The 20375-nt window shown below is 41.4% G+C and overlaps 1 protein-coding gene and 1 pseudogene across 1 annotated transcript; both read left to right on the top strand.

Annotated features, from left to right (window-relative positions):
* The first annotated feature begins 3675 nt into the window (after positions 1 to 3675).
* Positions 3676 to 13040, top strand: LOC121845745 (annotated as a pseudogene).
* Positions 13041 to 16415: 3375 nt separating this feature from the next.
* Positions 16416 to 19266, top strand: LOC121845743 (zinc-binding protein A33-like). The gene is made up of 2 exons (XM_042317613.1): positions 16416 to 16431; positions 18473 to 19266. The coding sequence occupies exons 1-2, from the start codon at positions 16416 to 16418 to the stop codon at positions 19003 to 19005; spliced, it is 549 nt and encodes a 182-aa protein (XP_042173547.1). The 3' UTR covers positions 19006 to 19266.
* Positions 19267 to 20375: the final 1109 nt, after the last annotated feature.

Genomic DNA, 20375 nt, shown 5'->3' with positions numbered 1-20375 from the left:
TTTGATAAAATAGCATGTCATATCATTTAATCAGTCAGAGACACAACATAATTGGTACCCCCTGTGAGGGATCTAAAATAGAATGACACTTCTATTTTGATTCGGCCCATATGCATTACTCAAAGTAACAATGTTCTCCTCCAAATGCTGCAGACCAAAGACGATCAGTTAATGAACACAATGACTAAGTTGGATGACAAATCAGCAGAACTCATTGAAGTTGCTGACCAAATGAATGATGAGAGAACTCAGGTGATGAAGGTGGAAATATTGATTTCTAAGCAAGCGGAGGAAATCTCATCACCGAATCCCTCGCTCCATACTCAAGACCTCTATCTGCAAACAATTACAGATACTTTTGAGACCGAAAGGAGCAAGTGCAACACTCACATGTCCAAAATCAGTACTCTAAGCCAGAGGTTCTTAAACTTTTTTAGCCTTTGGACCCAAATGAGAAATTCTGTGTTCTCCTGGGATCCAAGATTAGGAAAATATGCAACTATACATAAATATCAGTACTGTAAGGGGTGCGTAACCGGTGGCAGGGAAGTCAGATGCAGGAGAGCAGAATTTGGTAATAGCCTGAGCAGTTTAATAGCAAAACCAACGGCATGAAAATAACAAGATATGGATACAAAAACCCATTGCGTACCAATCAACACGTGCACAAGTACTTACAATAAACAATACCACACAAAGACATGGGGGGAAACGAGGGTTAAATACACAACAAGTGATTGAGGGAATTGAAACCAGGTGTGAGAAAAAACGAGAAAAACACATGGAAAATGAAAAGTGGATCGATGATGGCTAGAAGACTGCCGACGCTGACCGCCGCCCGAACAAGGAGTGGACCTGACTTCGGCGGAAGTCGTGACAAGTACATTTCATTGCCCTTATGCCTAAAACAAATGCAACATAGACAAAAACAAATAACAATGAAATTAAATATCCATATAAATATGTATTAATGTTTAGTTTCCCCCATTAAAAACATACCTAGGTTGGAACTGTTGCTGTTAACTTCTTATGGCTGGGGGCAGTATTGAGTAGCTTGGATCAATAAGATGCCCAGAGGTTCCCAGAGTAAACAGCCTGCTCCTCAGTCCCAGTTGCTAATATATGCATATTATGAGTACATTTGGATAGAAAACACTCAGAAGTTTCTAAAACTGTTTGAATGATGTCTGTGAGTATAACAGAACTCATATGGCAGGCAAAAACCTGAGAAAAAATCCAAACAGGAAGTGGGAAATCTGAGGTTGGTCGATTTTCAACTCAACCCCCATCGAATACACAGTGGGATATGGGTAAAGTTGCACTTCCAAAGGCTTCCACTAGATGTCAACCGTCATTAGAAACTTGAATGAGGCTTCTACTGTGATTTGGGGCTGAATGAGAGGGGAATGAGTCAGGTGTCCGGCAGAGAGCCACGGGCTCAGTCACGCGCATTTCACATGAGAGCAACCTGCGTTCCATTGCTTTTCTACAGACATAGGAATTCTCCGGTTGAAACGTTATTGAAGATTTATGATAAAAACATCCTAAAGATTGATTCTATACTTAGTTTGAAATGTTTCCACGACCTGTAATATAACTTTTTGAACTTTTCATCCGATGTCAGGCTGGACCCGCACGTGCGTTTGGATTTGTGTACTAAACACCCTAATAAAAGTAGCTATTTGGACATAATGATGGACATTATTGAACAAATCAAACATTTATTGTGGGACTAGGATTCCTGGGAGTGAATATTTATAATGTTATTTCTGATTTCTGTTGACTCCAACATGGCGGATAAATGTATTTGTTTTCTGAGAGCCGTTCTCAGATTATTGCATGGTTTGCTTTTTCCGTAAAGCTTTTTTGAAATCTGACACAGCGGTTGCATTAAGGAGAAGTATAGCTATAATTCCATGTGTAACACTTGTATTTTCATCAACATTTATGATGAGTATTTCTGTAAATTGATGTGGCTATGCAAAATCACTGGATGTTTTTGGAACTACTGAACGTAACGCGCCAATGTAAACTCAGATTTCTTGATATAAATATTAACTTTATCAAACAAAACATACATGTATTGTGTAACATGAGGTCGTATGAGTGTCATCTGATGAAGATCATCAAAGGTTAGTGATTAATTTGACCTCTATTTGTGCTTTTTGTGACTCCTATCTTTGGCTGGAAAAATGGCTGTTTTTCTGTGGCTTGGTGGTGACCTAACATTATCTTTTGTGGTGCTTTCACTGTAAAGCCTTTTTGAAATCAGACACTGTGGCTGGATTAATCAGAATTCTATCTTTAAAACGGTATAAGATGCGCCCTGCACTTTCACTGGCCGTTGTCATATCGATCCCGTTAACGGGATTTCAGCCCTAAGTTTTACTCCAGTTAGAGGGTGCATTATCAGGTATTGGAGCGTTGAAAGATGATGCACAACAATGGCTTCTACCACGAAACCACAAATCCAATAACCACCGCGGTCGAAATAACTGTGAAGTATGTCGCCATCGAAACAACTACCGCTACAATCGAGCTGTTTGCTACGTTCCTGCACCCAACCCACACAGTGTCAGAGCACAAGGGTAACAAAGTGTTAAAGGACGATCGAAACGTAGACCAATGTTCTCCTGCAGTTCCACTATGTGAAGAACGAAGGTCGAGAAAAATTTGTGAAAAGGGTAAAAGATAAGTCACAAAGACTAGATGGGGATTTGCCAGACACCAGGTCCGCAGGAATTAACACCCTTAGCAAGGACATTGAAAATCGTATTTCTCCCGCTCTCCCTCGAGAACCTATCCAGGGCCCGCTTGATCAAGAAACAAGCCCACAGGCTTTATCTATAGACTTTGATACAAAGGTTGCGAAGAAAAAGGTCCAACACTTCGTTAAAACCAAGCCCACTCAAAATACAAAAAGTAAATCTGCTTTCACCATCCTACTGCAGTTATCACCTTTTATCCATCCTACTGCAGTTATCACCTTTTGGATAACATACTGTAGATATGCCTATTCTCTTGTTTTGGAGGTTGGGACAGAGTGGATGTGTTTTCTCCTCTCCTCTTTGCAGTGTGTAATGGGATGTGTGCCACCCTTTCCAGGAGGACTATGGTGTTTCCTGTTTCTGTCTCCTGCCTGTCCCAGCAGTCTCACATCACCACTAACCACAGCCAACACATAGACCCAGAGACACACATTTAGAATATAGCTCATATACCCTTTCACACTACTGACTGAACATGTAAGGGGTGAGTACTGGCGGCAGAGAAGTCAGACGCAGGAAAGCAAAAACTGTGTTTCCAACAGCGCAGTTTAATAATAAAAACCCACCGGAAAACAGAACGATCAATGAATGTGTACAAAATTCGACGCACACCAGACATAACGTGCACAAGCACTTACAATAAACAATTCCGGACAAGGACATGGGGGGAACAGAGGGTTACACAACATGTAATGAATGGAATTGGAACCAGGTGTGTGGGAAGACAAGACAAAACAAATGGAAAATGAAAGGTGGATCGGTGATGGCTAGAAAACCGGTGACGTCGACCGCCGAACGTCGCCCGAACAAGGAGAGGGACCGACTTCGGAGGAAGTCGTGACAAAACAGGCTGAACAGAGCTGTATTGGGCTGGCCTGGTTACGTATTTAACATAGCTGCAGGAACCATGATGGACAGGACCTTGTGGAAGGTAAATATCAGAGCCAACCAGTACAGTTTGGTTTGGCCCAGTAGTGTTAAAAGGGGGATACAGTATACAGCACTGCTCTAAGACTGGTATGGTGGAACTTTGTTGGTTATTCTAAAATGATAATGTACTACACCTCATAATACAGTGTACTGCATTTGACCAGTGCGCATAGCACCACAATAGAGAGCACTGCTTAGTTACCGTATCAGGCAGTTGTCAAATATGTAAGTACCATGATATACTAGTCAGTACATTATTTCTTATTAATACAAGCTGAAATAGAATGAAATAACTAGTTTGTATTTCCCAACGTGATCAAGTGCTTTCATCTCTACAGCACAACAGGCACACTGCCATGGCCAAAGATGGTGGATAAATGAAGACAGTTGACTCCTGTCGTTTACCACTGAAAAGAAGTTGTCAGTATTGGGTCTACTTAAGCGGGCAGCTCTCCCATAGACAACAATGCGATAGCAGCTGGATGTGGCCTACCTAGTTCATTGACTCCATTACCCGCAGTATTAGACTTAAAACAAATCATCCAGCAATCATACACTGTTTACCAGGGGGCAGGGCTACTGACGTTAAGGCTAATCTGAAGATGGTGCTGGCTAAAGCTAAAACTGGCGAGTGTGGAGAGTATAGGGATATTGTTATCAACGTCGGCACCAACGATGTTAGGATGAAACAGTCAGAGGTCACCAAGTGCAACATAATTTCAGCATGTAAATCAGATAGAAAGATGTGTCGGCATTGAGTAATTGTCTCTGGCCCCCTCCCAGTTAGGGGGAGTGATGAGCTCTACAGCAGAGTCTCACAACTCAATCGCTGGTTGAAAACTTTTCTGCCCCTCCCAAAAGATAGAATTTGTAGATAATTGGCCCTCTTTTTGGGACTCACCCACAAACAGGACCAAGCCTGGCCTGTTGAGGAGGGACAGACTCCATCCTAGCTAGAGGGGTGCTCACATTTGATCTATGAACATAGACAGGGCTCTAACTCTCCTAGCTCCACAATGAGATAGGGTGCAGGCCAGGCAGCAGGCTGTTAACCAGCCTGCCAGCTTAGTGGAGTCTGCCACTAGCACAGTCAGTGTAGTCAGCTCAGCTATCCACATCAAGACCGTGTCTGTGCCTCGATCTAGGTCAGGCAAAACTGAACATGGCGGTGTTCGCCTTAGCAATCTCATTGGAATAAAAACCTCCTCCATTCCTGCCATTATTGAAAGAGACTGTGATATCTCAAAATAGGGCTACTTAATGTTAGATCCCTCACTTCCAAGGCATTTACAGCCAATTAACTAATCACTGATCATAATCTTGATGTGATTGGCCTGACTGAAACATGGCTTAAGCCTGATGAATTTACTGTGTTAAATGAGGCTTCACCTCCTGGTTACACTAGTGAACATATCCCCCGCGTATCTCGCAAATGCGGAGGTGTTGCTAACATTTATGATAGCAAATTTCAATTTACAAAAATAAAGACGTTTTTGTCTTTTGAGCTTCTAGTCATGAAATCTATGCAGCCTACTCAATCACTTTTTATAGCTAGTGTTTTACAGGCCTCCTGGGCCATATACAGCGTTCCTCACTGAGTTCCCTGAATTCCTATCGGACCTTGTAGTCATGGCAGATAATATTCAAATTTTTGGTGACTAATATTCACATGGAAAAGTCCACAGACCCACTCCAAAAGGCTTTCGGAGCTATCATCGACTCAATGGGTTTTGTCCAACTTGTCTCTGGACCTACTCACTGCCACAGTCATACTCTGGACCTAGTTTTGTCCCGTGGAATAAATGTTGTTGATCTTAATATTTTTCATCATAATCCTGGACTATTGGACCACCATTTTATTATGTTTGCAATCGCAACAAATAATCTGCTCAGACCCCAACCAAGGACCATCAAAAGCAGTGCTATAAATTCTCGGACAACCCAAAGATTCCTAGATGCCCTTCAAGACTCCCTCCTACTACCCAGAACGTCAGAGTACAAAAATCAGTTAACCTCCTAACTGAGGAACTCAATTTAACCTTGCGCAATACCCTAGGTGCAGTCGCACCCATAAAAACAAAAAACATTTGTCATAAGAAACTAGCTCCCTGGTATACAGAAAATACCCAAGCCCTGTAGCAAGCTTCCAGAAAATTGGAATGGAAATGGCGCTACACCAAACTGGATGACTTCCGACTAGCTTGGAAAGACAGTACCGTGCAGTATCGAAGAGCCCTCACTGCTGCTCGACCCTCCTATTTTTCCAACTTATTTGAGGAAAATAAGAACAATCCCAAATCTATTTTTGATACTGTCACAAAGCTAACTAAAAAGCAGCATTCCCCAAAAGAGGATGGCTTTCACTTCAGCAGTGATAAATTCATGAACTTCTTTGAGGAAAAGATCATGATCATTAGAAAGTAAATTACGGACTCCTCTTTAAAACTGAGTATTCCTCCAAAGCTCAGCTGCATAACTCTGCCAGGACCTAGGATCAAGGGAGACACTCAAGTTTTTTAATATTATATCTCTTGACACATTGATGAAAATAATCATGGCCTCTAAACCTTCAAGCTGCATACTGGACCCTATTCCAACTAAACTACTGAAATAGCTGCTTCCTGTGCTTGGCCCTCCTATGTTGAACATAATAAACGTCTCTCTATCCACCGGATGTGTACCAAACTCACTAAAAATGGCAGTAATAAAGCCTCTCTTGAAAAAGCCAAACCTGGACCCAGAAAATATTTTTAAAACTATCGGCCGATATCGAATCTTCCATTCCTCTAAACATTTTTAGAAACTGCTGTTGTGCAGCAACTCACTGCCTTCTTGCAAGACAAACAACGTATAAACGCTGATTTTAAACCCCCTCATAGCAGTGAGACTGCACTTGTGAAGGTGGTATATGTTCTTTTAATGGCGCCAGACCGAGGCTCTGCATCTGTCCTCGTGCTCCTAGACCTTAGTGCATCTTTTGATACCATCGATCACCACATTCTTTTGGAGAAATTGGAAACCCAAATTGGTCTACACGGACAAGTTCTGGGCTGGTTTAGATCTTATCTGTCAGAAAGATATCAGTTTGTCTCTGTGGATGGTTTGTCCTCTGACAAATCAACTGGTGATCCTCAAGGCTCTGTTTTAGGAACCACTATTGTTTTCACTATATATTTTACCTCTTGGTGATGTCATTCGGAAACGTAATGCTAACTTTCACTGCTATGTGGATGATACACAGCTGTACATTTCGATTAAACATGGTGAAGCCCCAAAATTGCCTACCCTGGAAGCTTGTGTTTTAGACATAAGGAAGTGGATGGCAGCAAATGTTCTACTTTTAAACAGAGATGCTAGTTCTAGGTCCCAAGAAACAAAGAGATCTTCTGTTGAATCTGACAATTAATTTTGATGGTTGTACAGTCGCCTCAAATAAAACTATGAAGGACCTCTGCGTTATTCTGGACCTTGATCTCTCTTTTGACAAACATATCAAGACTGTTTCAAGGACAGCTTTTTTCCATCTACATAACATTGCAAAAATCAGGAACGTTCTGTCCAAAAATGATGCCGAAAAATGTATCCATGCTTTTGTCACTTATATGTTAGACTACTGCAATGCTCTACTTTCCGGCTACCTGGATAAAGCAATAAATAAACCTCAGTTAGTGCTAAACATGGCTGCTAGAATCCTGACTAGAACCAAAAAAATGTATCACATTACTCCAGTGCTAGCCTCGCTACACTGGCTTCCTGTTAAGGGAAGGGCTGATTTCAAGGTTTTACTGCTAACCTACAAAGCATTACATGGGCTTGCTCCTACCTATCTCCGATTTGGTCCTGCCGTACATACCTACACGTACGCTACGGCCACAAGACGCAGGCCTCCTTACTGTCCCTAGAATTTCTAAGCAAACAGCTGGAGGCAGGGCTTTCTCCTACAGAGCTCCATTTTTATGGAATGGTCTGCCTATCCATGTGAGAGGCGCAGACTCAGACTCAGTCTTTATTGAAGACTCATCTCTTCAGTAGGTCCTATGATTGAGTGTAGTCTGGCCCAGGAGTGTGAAGGTAAACGGAAAGGCACTGGAGCAACCAACCGCCCTTGCCGTCTCTGCCTGGCCAGTTCCCCTTTCTCCGGTTCCTCCCCTTCTCTGCCTCAAACCCTATTACAGGGGCTGAATCACTGGCTTACTGGTGCTCTTCCATGCCATCCCTAGGAGGGGTGTGTCTCTTGAGTGGGTTGAGTCACTGACGTGATCTTCCTGTCCGGGTTGGCGCCCCCCCTTGGGTTGTGGGAGATCTTCATGGGCTATACTCGGCCTTGTCTCAGGATGGTAGGTTGGTGGTTGGAAATATCCCTCTAGTGGTGTGGGGGCTGTGCTTTGGCAAAGTGGGTGGGGTTATATCCTGCCTCTTTGGCCCTGTCTGGGGGTATCGTCGGACAGGGCCACAATGTCTCCCGACCCCTCCCTGCTCAGTCTCCAGTATTTATGCTGCAGTAGTTTGTGTCGGTGAGCTAGGGTCAGTCTGTAATATCTGGAGTATTTCTCCTGTCTTATCCGGTGTCCAGTGTGAATTTAAGTATTCTCTCTCTCTCTCTCTCTCTCTCTCTCTCTTTCTCTCTCTCTCAGGCCCTGAGCCCTAGGACCATGCCTCAGGACTACCTGGCCTGATGACTCCTTGCTGTCCCCAGTCCACCTGGTCGTGCTGCTGCTCCAGTTTCAACAGTTCTGCCTGCGGCTATTGAACCCTGACCTACCCCTGAGGTGCTGACCTGTTGCATCCTCTATAACCACTGTGATTATCATTATTACCTGACCCTGCTGGTCATCTATGAACATCTTGGCCATGTTCTGTTATAATCTCCACCCGGCACAGCCAGAAGAGGACTGGCCACCCTTCATAGCCTGGTTCATCTCTAGGTTTCTTCCTAGGTTCTGAATTTTCTAGGGAGTTTTTCCTAGCCACTGTGCTTCTACACCTGCATTGCTTGCTGTTTGGGGTTTTAGGCTGGGTTTCTGTACAGCACTTTGTGACATCAGCTGATGTAAGAAGGGCTTTATAAATACATTTGATTGATTGATTGAAAAAAATAAACGAGGGCGTGGGATGTCCCACTTCCTCTTCCATCTCTGCAATGACATGTCACTGTGATCAGTGTGTGTCTACTGCCCTCTAGTGTCAACTTGATGTCTGTGCAATAAGGCCATAGTTCTCTTGTTGTCCATGCCAACAACCCACCACAGTGGATGCCTCAATCAATATGTGACATATGGATGGTAATATAAAGAGGACAGACTTAAAAACTGAAAGGAGAGTAAGAAAAACAATCCTGTGAAAGTGAACAAACAACAGGTTGAGGGAAGTGGATGATCCCTCAGCACTGGGAAGACATGCCTTTTATGGCTCATTATTACAGGTTCTTTAAAAATATATCCTTTTCTGCTACAATCTAAAACTATGTTGTTGAATAAATATGTGTACACATTGCTATGTCTTTGAATGGATTTGCTCAAATCTTTCACATCCAGTCTGACGAGGTACATGGTATGGGCGATCGCTTGCATCTCTATCACGGGTGGCTGCTGGCATGTTCATTGGGGAGGACAGAGTCATAGTAATGGCTGGAACGGAATTAATAGAATGGTCTCAAACACATCAAAGACCTGGTTTCCATGTTACTGATACAGTTCCATTTACTCCATTGCAGCCATTATTATGAGCCGTCCTCCCCTTACCAGCCTCCTGTGATCTCTTTGTGTGACATCTCAGTGTAGCCAGTTTAATAGAGTTTTGTTTCCATAAACTATGCCACCTCTCACCTACTTCCTCATAAGTTAACTCAAGTCAAGTTAACTCAAGCTGATTAAAGTGTGGATTCCATCTCATCTACAAGAAAAACAAGTTATGTTGAAGCTACTTCCCTGCCTTGCAGTAGACACACCAGATGTATTTTCTCTCCAGTCTTTCCCCACAGGCCAGCGAGCTTTAAGCCAAACTCTTCTCAATTGTGATCTGCATGAATCTAATCATAAGTATTATTTGTATATGTTTAAAGTTATCAGAGAAAATATAGTTAATGGCAGAAATGCTTTATACTAATAAATCCCAGCAATTAATATTCAAGTCAATGTTGATGGTTGGCAATAGCTGTGTGAGAGAACCAGACAGGCCTTGATAAAAAGTTTTGCATATTTAATAAAGTCTGTCTTAAGTAGTCTTTGGCCTCAGGTGATTAAATAATGTGTGTCTGTCTGTCTGTCTGTCTGTCTGTCTGTCTGTCTGTCTGTCTGTCTGTCTGTCTGTCTGTCTGTCTGTCTGTCTGTCTGTCTGTCTGTCTGTCTGTCTGTCTGTCTGTCTGTCTGTCTGTCTGTCTGTCTGTCTGTCTGTCTGTCTGTCTGTCTGTCTGTCTGTCTGTCTGTCTGTCTGTCATATCCCTCAGTGCAGCTGTCAGGGATTATGGAGATAATGGGAGAAATGCTTTATATTATTAAATAAAAGGACCAAGTTTTACATATTTTTGAATGTCTGTCTGAAGTAGTCTCCTGTCTTAGGTCTCAGGTGGTCTCAGGAGGTATAATAAATCCAGATTTTATCATATGATCCATAACATCACCTACTTTGAATCACATTGCGGGTCTAGAGCTCAGGATCTTTATGTTTTATATACCTTATGTTATCCTCTCTTTCAGAAATAATGTGGACTTGGACATACTGTCTGTGTGACTATCTCCTGCTTCTCCTTCAAAGAGCAGGCTCTGGTAGAGTGACCTCACATGTTCTTTGTGTGTGTGTGTGTGTGTGTGTGTGTGTGTGTGTGTGTGTGAATGATGTGAGGATTTCCATGAATGATGGCTACGGTTTGCACTTTCGGTACTAGGCTATTCCATTGGCAACCAAGCTAAATCAAGCAAACCTTAAGTATTTGGGCCAGGTTTGGTGTTGATCTTTAGTGTGGTCTGTTAAAGTCTGAAATGGACCAACAGCTGATGATGTGCATGGTCGTTTTTGATATTGATTGGTTGTTTTTCTTTCCAGAGAAGTTTGAGGTTCTTGGTCCGACTTGTGCCATTGTTGCTGTGGCTGGTGATGACATTCTACTCTGTTACGTCAAACCTACATCAGTGCTGAGGACATGAGAGTTGACTGGTTCAGCATCAACCTCCCTGACCCTCAGTCAAACATTAGAGTCCATTTTTACCAAGACGGTAGAGACAAATACCATGATCAGATCCACTCCTACGAGGGAAGGACATCGTTGTTTAAAACCTCTTAGGGCTGAGAGCCCGCTAACGGAATCAATATGACAACAGCCAGTGAAAGTGTAGGGCGCCAAATTCAAAACAACAGAAATCTCATAATTAAAATTCCTCAGACATGCAAGTATTTCACACCATTTTAAAGATACACTTCTTGTTAATCCCACCACAGTGTCTGATTTCAAATAGGCTTTACGGTGAAAGCACCACAAACGATTATGTTAGGTCAGAGCCAAGTCACAGAAAAACACAGCCATTTTTTCCAGCCAAAGATAGGAGTCACAAAAATTGGAAATAGAGATAGAATGAATCACTAACCTTTGATGATCTTCATCAGATGACACTCATACGACTTGATGTTACACAATACATGTATGTTTTGTTCGATAAAGTTTATATAAAAAAATCTCAGTATACTTTGGCGCGTTATGTTCCCAAAACATCTGGTGATTTTGCAGAGAGCCACATCAATTTACAGAAATACTCATTATAAATGTTGATGAAAATATAAGTGTTATACATGGAACTTTAGATACACTTCTCCTTTTTACAACCGCAGTGTCCGATTTCAAAAAAGCTTTACGGAAAAAGCAAACCATGCAATAATCTGAGTACGGCGCTCAGAGACCAAACAAGCCAAAAAGATATCCGCCATATTGTGCAGTCAACAGAAGTCAGAAATAACATTATAAATATTCACTTATGATCTTCATCAGAATGCACTCCCAGGAATCCCAGTTCCACAATAAATGTTTGTTTTGTTCGATAATGTCCATCATTTATGTCCAAATTCCTCCTTGCTGTTAGCGCGTTCAGCCCAGTAATCCAACTTCATGACGCACAAGCAGACGAAAAGTCCAAAAGTTCCGTTACAGTCCGTAGAAACATGTCAAACGAAGTATAGAATCAATGTTTAGGATGTTTTAACATAAATCTTCAATAATGTTCCAACCGGAGAATTCCTTTTTCTGTAGAATTGCGATGGAACAGAGCTCGCTCTCACGTGAATGAGCATCACGAGCTCAAGGCATTCTGGCAGAGCCCTGACTCATTCCCCTCTCATTTGGCCCCACTTCACAGTAGAAGCATAAAACAAGGTTCTAAAGACTGATGCCATCTAGTGGAAGCCTTAGGAAGTGCAACATGACCAATATCCCACTGTATCTTCAATAGGGAATGAGTTGAAAAACGACCAACCTCAGATTTCCCACTTCCTGGTTGGATTTTTTCTCAGGTTTTTGCCTGCCATATGAGTTCTGTTATACTCACAGACATCATTCAAACAGTTTTAGAAACTTCCGAGTGTTTTCTATCCAAATATTCTAATAATATGCATATATTAGCAACTAGGACTGAGTAGCAGGCAGTTTACTCTGGGCACCTTATTCATCCAAGCTACTCAATACTGCCCCCAGCCATAAGAAGGTTTAAAGAGGAACTGAAGAAGGGCAACACCTCTTTGAAATTGACCAGGGTACAAGGCACTGATGATGGACATTATCAAATCAAATCAAATGTATTTATATAGCCCTTCGTACATCAGCTGATATCTCAAAGTGCTGTACAGAAACCCAGCCTAAAACCCCAAACAGCAAGCAATGCAGGTGTAGAAGCACGGTGGCTAGGAAAATAAATGTCTTGTTGAGTCTAAGACACATGATGATGATTCCACCATTCAAGTCTACGTCAGAGGTACATTTCTTAAATACAACAACCCATGTGATGTTCCTCCCAATCTCAGTAGTACTTTATCTCCAGTCTCCCTTTGTGTCTGTAGCTATAGGATCCAAGCCAGAGGTTTCCATTGAGGGACAGAAAGAAGGAGGGATGGCTCTGCTGTGTGTAACTAAAGGCTGGTTCCCTGAGCCTGAGTTGGAGTGGCTGGACAGTGAAGAGGTCACTCTATCTGCTGGACCGTCAGAGACTATGAGGGATTCTACGTAGTCAAACTAAAGACTATCATAAAGGAGACTGACATCAACCGCTTTACCTGTAGAGTCAGACAGAGCCAGCTCCATGAGGTGATTAAAATGGAGACAAAGTTTCACATCCCTAGTGAGTAACATAATATTATTGTTTAGCTGAGATGAAACACTTAATGTTTTATATAATGTTGTATTACAAAGGATCTTAGCAAACATACATAGGACAGTTGGATACAAGTTTGTCAACATTTTTAGAACTCTAAAGTATTCTAATGTCAAAATGAACCCACATTGGTTTTGTAGATCCAGCTATTTGCCTCCACCTCAAATGAATGGAAAAGATAAGCACAACATTAAACCAGAGGAAAATTAGATGGTGCTCATGTTTTCCAGTCATTTGGCATTGAGGCATATTGCTGGATCTACACAACTGATGTCATGTGACGTGGTTTCACTTTGACATTAGTCTGCAATTGAGGTCTTTAAACATCTGACATAAATTTCATTTATGAGTGAAATGTCCCTTTAATATTATTTGGTAGCAGTGGTTAGCATGGCACTAATCTAAATTTATTTGTGTCTTGCAGGTGAGCTAATCCTTGTCTCTATGGGCATTGTGGCCATATTATCTTTCACTATTTGGCACTGGAATGGTTTGCACAATGACTATGGTAATTGTGGTAGCATTTTTCTGTTTTACCAAATGAGGAGAGAGACAAACTTCACACACCAGTCAGAGTTATACTTTAACTACATCTTTAATAATAATTAAGCTTTGCAATAGCATTTGACTTTGTGAACCGTTGAGTGCCACCAAAAAAGTACAAAGATCTTTTATAGCCAAGATACACCCCTCTCAATTTACATGACGAACCACAGATCTTAGGAACAGTTCACAAAGGTTAAGATTTGAATGAAAGATATCTATAAAACATAGCAGACAGTTACTGCTGTGTCAACAGTTCTCATTGTAAAGATCCGTGTCTGGCCCCCTCCTACTCCAAACTGGAACCCGTCTCACCCTGGTACGGTATAGCACAAAAACACTACCTTTACTATCTGGAATGCTCTTTAGGCTTTATTACCCAAAGACATTGTAAATCTCCTCTGTCAGTGCTATCTCAGCGGCCCATCCTCAGTGGAACACACACACAATACTCTATTCTGTCGAATGTAACAACTGTTATAATGTAATACAACCATTATAACAATCTTACAAGCATTAAAATATAATCTTGCAATTTTCCATGACATAATAGAACACTTTTTTTGACTGAATGTAAATGTTTTAAAGTGCCGTTTACAGAGTGACATACACCAGGAGTTGGGTACTAGAACCGAAAGGTTGCCAGTTCGAATCCCCGAGCCGACAAGGTGAAAATCTTGAGCGTGGCACTTATTGCACCAGAGTTGTTCTAATATTTTCTCCACAAAAATACTAGATGTTTTAATATAAGGTTTATTTAAATCTCAGTGCATGGTTTACCTGAAGCACATAAGTGTAACTTCTTCCTTCATGGAAATAACTTTGTCAGAAAACATCTTGAGTACCGGTAAGTCATTTTGTGGACTTTTCCTCTAACTGTTATCTATTGTCATGTCTATAGATGTATCCAAAGCTGAACACAGTCAAGAGCTAGGTAAGTAGTGTCTTACTGTCAAACATGCAGTTTTCTCCTCCAGAAATGAAACTTTGTCAGAGAAAACACTGAGGTTCTTGTGTTCATTAAGTATGTTCTCTCTAATGTCTCTCTTTTCATGTGTCCAGAGCAAGTTAAAAATGAACACAGTCTTGAGTTGAGTAAGTAGTGTCTAACAGTCCTATGCATCAATGTGTAAAAGTTTACTTTTTCATAATTTTCTCCTGCATGGATGTAAGATGTCTACAAAGCAAGTGTCACACCCTGACCTTAGAGAGCCGTTTTATTTCTCTATTTGGTTAGGTCAGGGTGTGATTTGGGGTGGGCATTCTATGTTGTATATTTCTTTGTTTTGGCCTAGTATGGTTCCCAATCCGAGGCAGCTGTCTATCCTTGTCTCTGATTGGGAATCATACTTAGGCAGCCTTTTTCCCACCTGTGTTTGTGGGTAGTTATTTTCTGTTTAGTATCTGTTTACCTGACAGAACTGGTCGCTTTTGTTACTTTGTTCGAGTGTTTCTTTGATCAATAAAATCATGAACACTTTCCACGCTGCGCTTTGGTCCACTCATTCCGACAACAGGCATTACAGCAAGTTCAATATGTCAACACTTTAAAGCTGAGTAAGTCGTGTCCAACAGTCTTATGGATCAGCGTAATTTGTTATTGGGATCCCAAACAATAATTGGAGACAAACAATTCCCAACACATGAATATGTAACAGAAATGGATAGCGTACAACAGCTAGTTTAATGGATTTAAAATCCTTACATATTTGACATTAATACTTTTCATCACATTGTTTTTACTGTGCCCATCCCCTGCCACACAAGGAGTTGAATTAATTATTCACCATTAAGAATGCTTTACTTTGATTTGAATTTATCTGTTCTTGTCTGCAGAGATACTTGCTGATCAGCTGGGTAAGTAGGAGCACGATGCATTACTAGACCCTTATGGTCAATATACAATACATACATGTATATTCTAAGCCAGGGTTCTCCAACCCTGATCCTGCAGAGCTGGAGCTTTTTGATCCAACCTTAATTGTAACAAACCTGATTCAACTTATCAAGAAGCAAATGATTAAAATCAGTCTCACTTGGGTTGGAGTGAAAACCTACAGGACATCATCTCTCCAGGAACAGGGTTGGAGTGAAAACCTACAGGACATCATCTCTCCAGGAACAGGGTTGGAGTGAAAACCTACAGGACATCATCTCTCCAGGAACAGGGTTGGAGTGAAAACCTACAGGACATCATCTCTCCAGGAACAGGGTTGGAGTGAAAACCTACAGGACATCATCTCTCCAGGAACAGGGTTGGAGTGAAAACCTACAGGACATCATCTCTCCAGGAACAGGGTTGGAGTGAAAACCTACAGGACATCATCTCTCCAGGAACAGGGTTGGAGTGAAAACCTACAGGACATCATCTCTCCAGGAACAGGGTTGGAGTGAAAACCTACAGGACATCATCTCTCCAGGAACAGGGTTGGAGTGAAAACCTACAGGACATCATCTCTCCAGGAACAGGGTTGGAGTGAAAACCTACAGGACATCATCTCTCCAGGAACAGGGTTGGAGTGAAAACCTACAGGACATCATCTCTCCAGGAACAGGGTTGGAGTGAAAACCTACAGGACATCATCTCTCCAGGAACAGGGTTGGAGAGCCCTGTTCTCAGGGTTTACAATTTCCATTATGCAAATATGCAAATAGCACAAAGATTAGTCATAATTATGTGGTAAAATATTACTGTATTGGAATTATTTTATGTTCACACCAAGAATGCAATTTTGTTTCATTTTTTTATTTGAAAATGTTCACACTTTAAATAACAGGAATTATGATTAGTTTTATTTGTTTAATTTACCCACAGATTGTAAACATGAAGGGGAGTCCAGGTAAATTAATGACACTGAATTCTATTCCAAATGGATTAGATCACTTCATACTGTTTGCAGGTTTACTGTATTATGGAAGAGTGATTATTTCTACACCTTGTCACTTAGTATATGTGTTTGGTTCTGAACTTGCATTAAAAAATCAATCTCACTTTAACAATAAAGTTTAGAGATGGAGATTTGTATAGTATACAGTATACTCTACTGTAACATTATATTACCATAGTTTCTGGTATCCCCCAAATCTGACAAACTCCTTCTCTATATTCTAGAACTTGAAACCATCAGAAGACAGATGGACTGGAATACTCTCCAGTCCATCCACTTAGAGTTTCACATTAATATTCATATCTTCACATACGGGTATTACTTGAAATACCACGCATTCACATCTGCAATATACTGTATGTTGTTATCAATAGCAACCTATAGGTTACATATGTCTACAGTAATGTACTGTGCAGCAAAACCTGCAGTAAAGTTTGTTTTTCAAAATAATTCTAAAAAAGTGTGTTTCTGTCCACAGTGGATGTGACTCTAGATCCTGATACAGCACATCCCAAACTCATCCTGTCTGAAGATGGGAAACAAGTTATATTTGGAGATGTATGGCAGGATCTCGCTTACAACCCAGAAAGGTTTGATACTTGTGTCAGTGTCCTAGGAAAGGAGGGTTTCTCCTCAGGGAGATTCTACTATGATGTTCAGGTGAAGGGGAAGACAAGGTGGACTATAGGAGTGGCCAGAGAGTCCATCAACAGGAAGGGGAAGATTACAGTGAGCCCTGAAAATGGATACAGGACACTGTGGCTTAGAAATGGAGAGTACAAGGCTCTCTCTGGCCCCTCTGTCCCCCTCTCCCTGAGAGAGAAGCCCCAGAAGGTGGGGGTGTTTGTGGATTATGAGGAGGGCCATGTCTCCTTCTATATTGGGAATCATACTTAGGCAGCCTTTTTCCCACCTGTGTTTGTGGGTAGTTATTTTCTGTTTAGTATCTGTTTACCTGACAGAACTGGTCGCTTTTGTTACTTTGTTCGAGTGTTTCTTTGATCAATAAAATCATGAACACTTTCCACGCTGCGCTTTGGTCCACTCATTCCGACAACAGGCATTACAGCAAGTTCAATATGTCAACACTTTAAAGCTGAGTAAGTCGTGTCCAACAGTCTTATGGATCAGCGTAATTTGTTATTGGGATCCCAAACAATAATTGGAGACAAACAATTCCCAACACATGAATATGTAACAGAAATGGATAGCGTACAACAGCTAGTTTAATGGATTTAAAATCCTTACATATTTGACATTAATACTTTTCATCACATTGTTTTTACTGTGCCCATCCCCCTGCCACACAAGGAGTTGAATTAATTATTCACCATTAAGAATGCTTTACTTTGATTTGAATTTATCTGTTCTTGTCTGCAGAGATACTTGCTGATCAGCTGGGTAAGTAGGAGCACGATGCATTACTAGACCCTTATGGTCAATATACAATACATACATGTATATTCTAAGCCAGGGTTCTCCAACCCTGATCCTGCAGAGCTGGAGCTTTTTGATCCAACCTTAATTGTAACAAACCTGATTCAACTTATCAAGAAGCAAATGATTAAAATCAGTCTCACTTGGGTTGGAGTGAAAACCTACAGGACATCATCTCTCCAGGAACAGGGTTGGAGTGAAAACCTACAGGACATCATCTCTCCAGGAACAGGGTTGGAGTGAAAACCTACAGGACATCATCTCTCCAGGAACAGGGTTGGAGTGAAAACCTACAGGACATCATCTCTCCAGGAACAGGGTTGGAGTGAAAACCTACAGGACATCATCTCTCCAGGAACAGGGTTGGAGTGAAAACCTACAGGACATCATCTCTCCAGGAACAGGGTTGGAGTGAAAACCTACAGGACATCATCTCTCCAGGAACAGGGTTGGAGTGAAAACCTACAGGACATCATCTCTCCAGGAACAGGGTTGGAGTGAAAACCTACAGGACATCATCTCTCCAGGAACAGGGTTGGAGTGAAAACCTACACAGTGGATGTGACTCTAGATCCTGATACAGCACATCCCAAACTCATCCTGTCTGAAGATGGGAAACAAGTTATATTTGGAGATGTATGGCAGGATCTCGCTTACAACCCAGAAAGGTTTGATACTTGTGTCAGTGTCCTAGGAAAGGAGGGTTTCTCCTCAGGGAGATTCTACTATGATGTTCAGGTGAAGGGGAAGACAAGGTGGACTATAGGAGTGGCCAGAGAGTCCATCAACAGGAAGGGGAAGATTACAGTGAGCCCTGAAAATGGATACAGGACACTGTGGCTTAGAAATGGAGAGTACAAGGCTCTCTCTGGCCCCTCTGTCCCCCTCTCCCTGAGAGAGAAGCCCCAGAAGGTGGGGGTGTTTGTGGATTATGAGGAGGGCCATGTCTCCTTCTATAATGTGGAGGCCAGGTCTCATATCTACTCTTTCACTGGTGACACCTTCACTGAGAAACTTTATCCATATTTTGTGTGGGTGTGGATAGGTGTGTGTGTGTGTGTGTATAAGTGTGCGTGTGCGAACATGTGAGTTTGGGTACATGTGTGTTTGTCTGCAAGTGCATGAGTGTGTTACTCACAGTTTGAATTAATTATAGCATACCAACAGAGAGGGAATTCCCACCTCGTATCATTTCTGCTGAATGTCATCCTATGGTTTCCATGTTGTCTACATATAGCCCTATTATACAGTATGTAATGTATTGGCATATTCTGAACATCAGTCTGGTCATAATAAACCTATTTGAACTTAATTGGCTTCATTCAAACTTGAAATAAAATCTAAATCAAACTTGTCAACATATAAATTACTTTGTCAACTGTAAAACCCCCTGAATCAAATCATTCTGAATTATTGGCTGTTGTTGGTGAGGAAGAGTAATTAACTACTCAAACAGGCTGCTACTGATTGGCTGTGACATGTGTTGGTCTTTCTCAGGGGGCCTATCAGATATTTCCTCACTCAGGTCACGTAACATAAATTACTCATTCAGGCTGGAGTTAAATCAGGAAGAGACAACATCATAATCAATCAATGAAAGATCAATCAACTCTGGTAACCGTCCCAGGGAGTGGGTCTGGGAGGGCTAGTGTGTGTGTCTGTATGTGTCAGTTCATGCCTGCGTGTGTGTATTTATAGACTGTCTAATGTGTGGTAAGATACTAGTGTCAGTTCATCAGCATCCTTGTCAATGCTCATCTGATATCCTGGCCCTTACCCATTAGGCTCTGTAGACAGTATTAAATGAGTAGCTATCAGGAATATGTTTTTCCCCTCTACAACACAACATCCTATCTGCCATGACCAAATATACAGTAAATAAAGATAGTTCTCTCTGGCCATTTACCATTTAAAATGTATTTTATGGTCTACTTAAAGGAAAAATCCACCCAAAACCACTCATTCCTATAAATTACAGTGTTAAATAAGAGAACAATATTTTTTTGTGAACAAATGTTAATTTTGGCTTTATAATAAGGTTGGTAGCAACATGTGAATAACGTTGTGTCTGTTGCAGCTCGAGTTGACTACAAAATCCCCAATGCACTGCTCTCTCTATGGGCTGTAAAGTTAGCTGTTGCAGTTGCTAGCTAATTTGACCTATTTAGCTAGCTTGCTGTTGATAGCTAATTTGTCCTGGGATATACAGTTGAAGTCAGAAGTTTACATACACTTAGGTTGGAGTCATTAAAACTTGTTTTTCAACCACTTCACAAATTTCTTGTTAACCAACTATAGTTTTGGCAAGTCGGTTAGGACATCTACTTTGTGCAGGACACAAGTAATTTCTCCAAAGATTGTTTACAAACAAATTATTTCACTTAATTCACTGTATCACAATTCCAGTGGGCCAGACGTTTACGTACACTAAGTTGACTGTGCCTTTAAACAGCTTGGAG

The sequence above is a fragment of the Oncorhynchus tshawytscha genome, unplaced genomic scaffold (genome assembly GCF_018296145.1).
Source record: "Oncorhynchus tshawytscha isolate Ot180627B unplaced genomic scaffold, Otsh_v2.0 Un_contig_3158_pilon_pilon, whole genome shotgun sequence".
Classification (NCBI taxonomy): domain Eukaryota; kingdom Metazoa; phylum Chordata; class Actinopteri; order Salmoniformes; family Salmonidae; genus Oncorhynchus; species Oncorhynchus tshawytscha.
The sequence above is the reverse complement of the archived record's forward strand: the minus strand, read 5'-3'. Positions and strand labels throughout refer to the sequence as shown.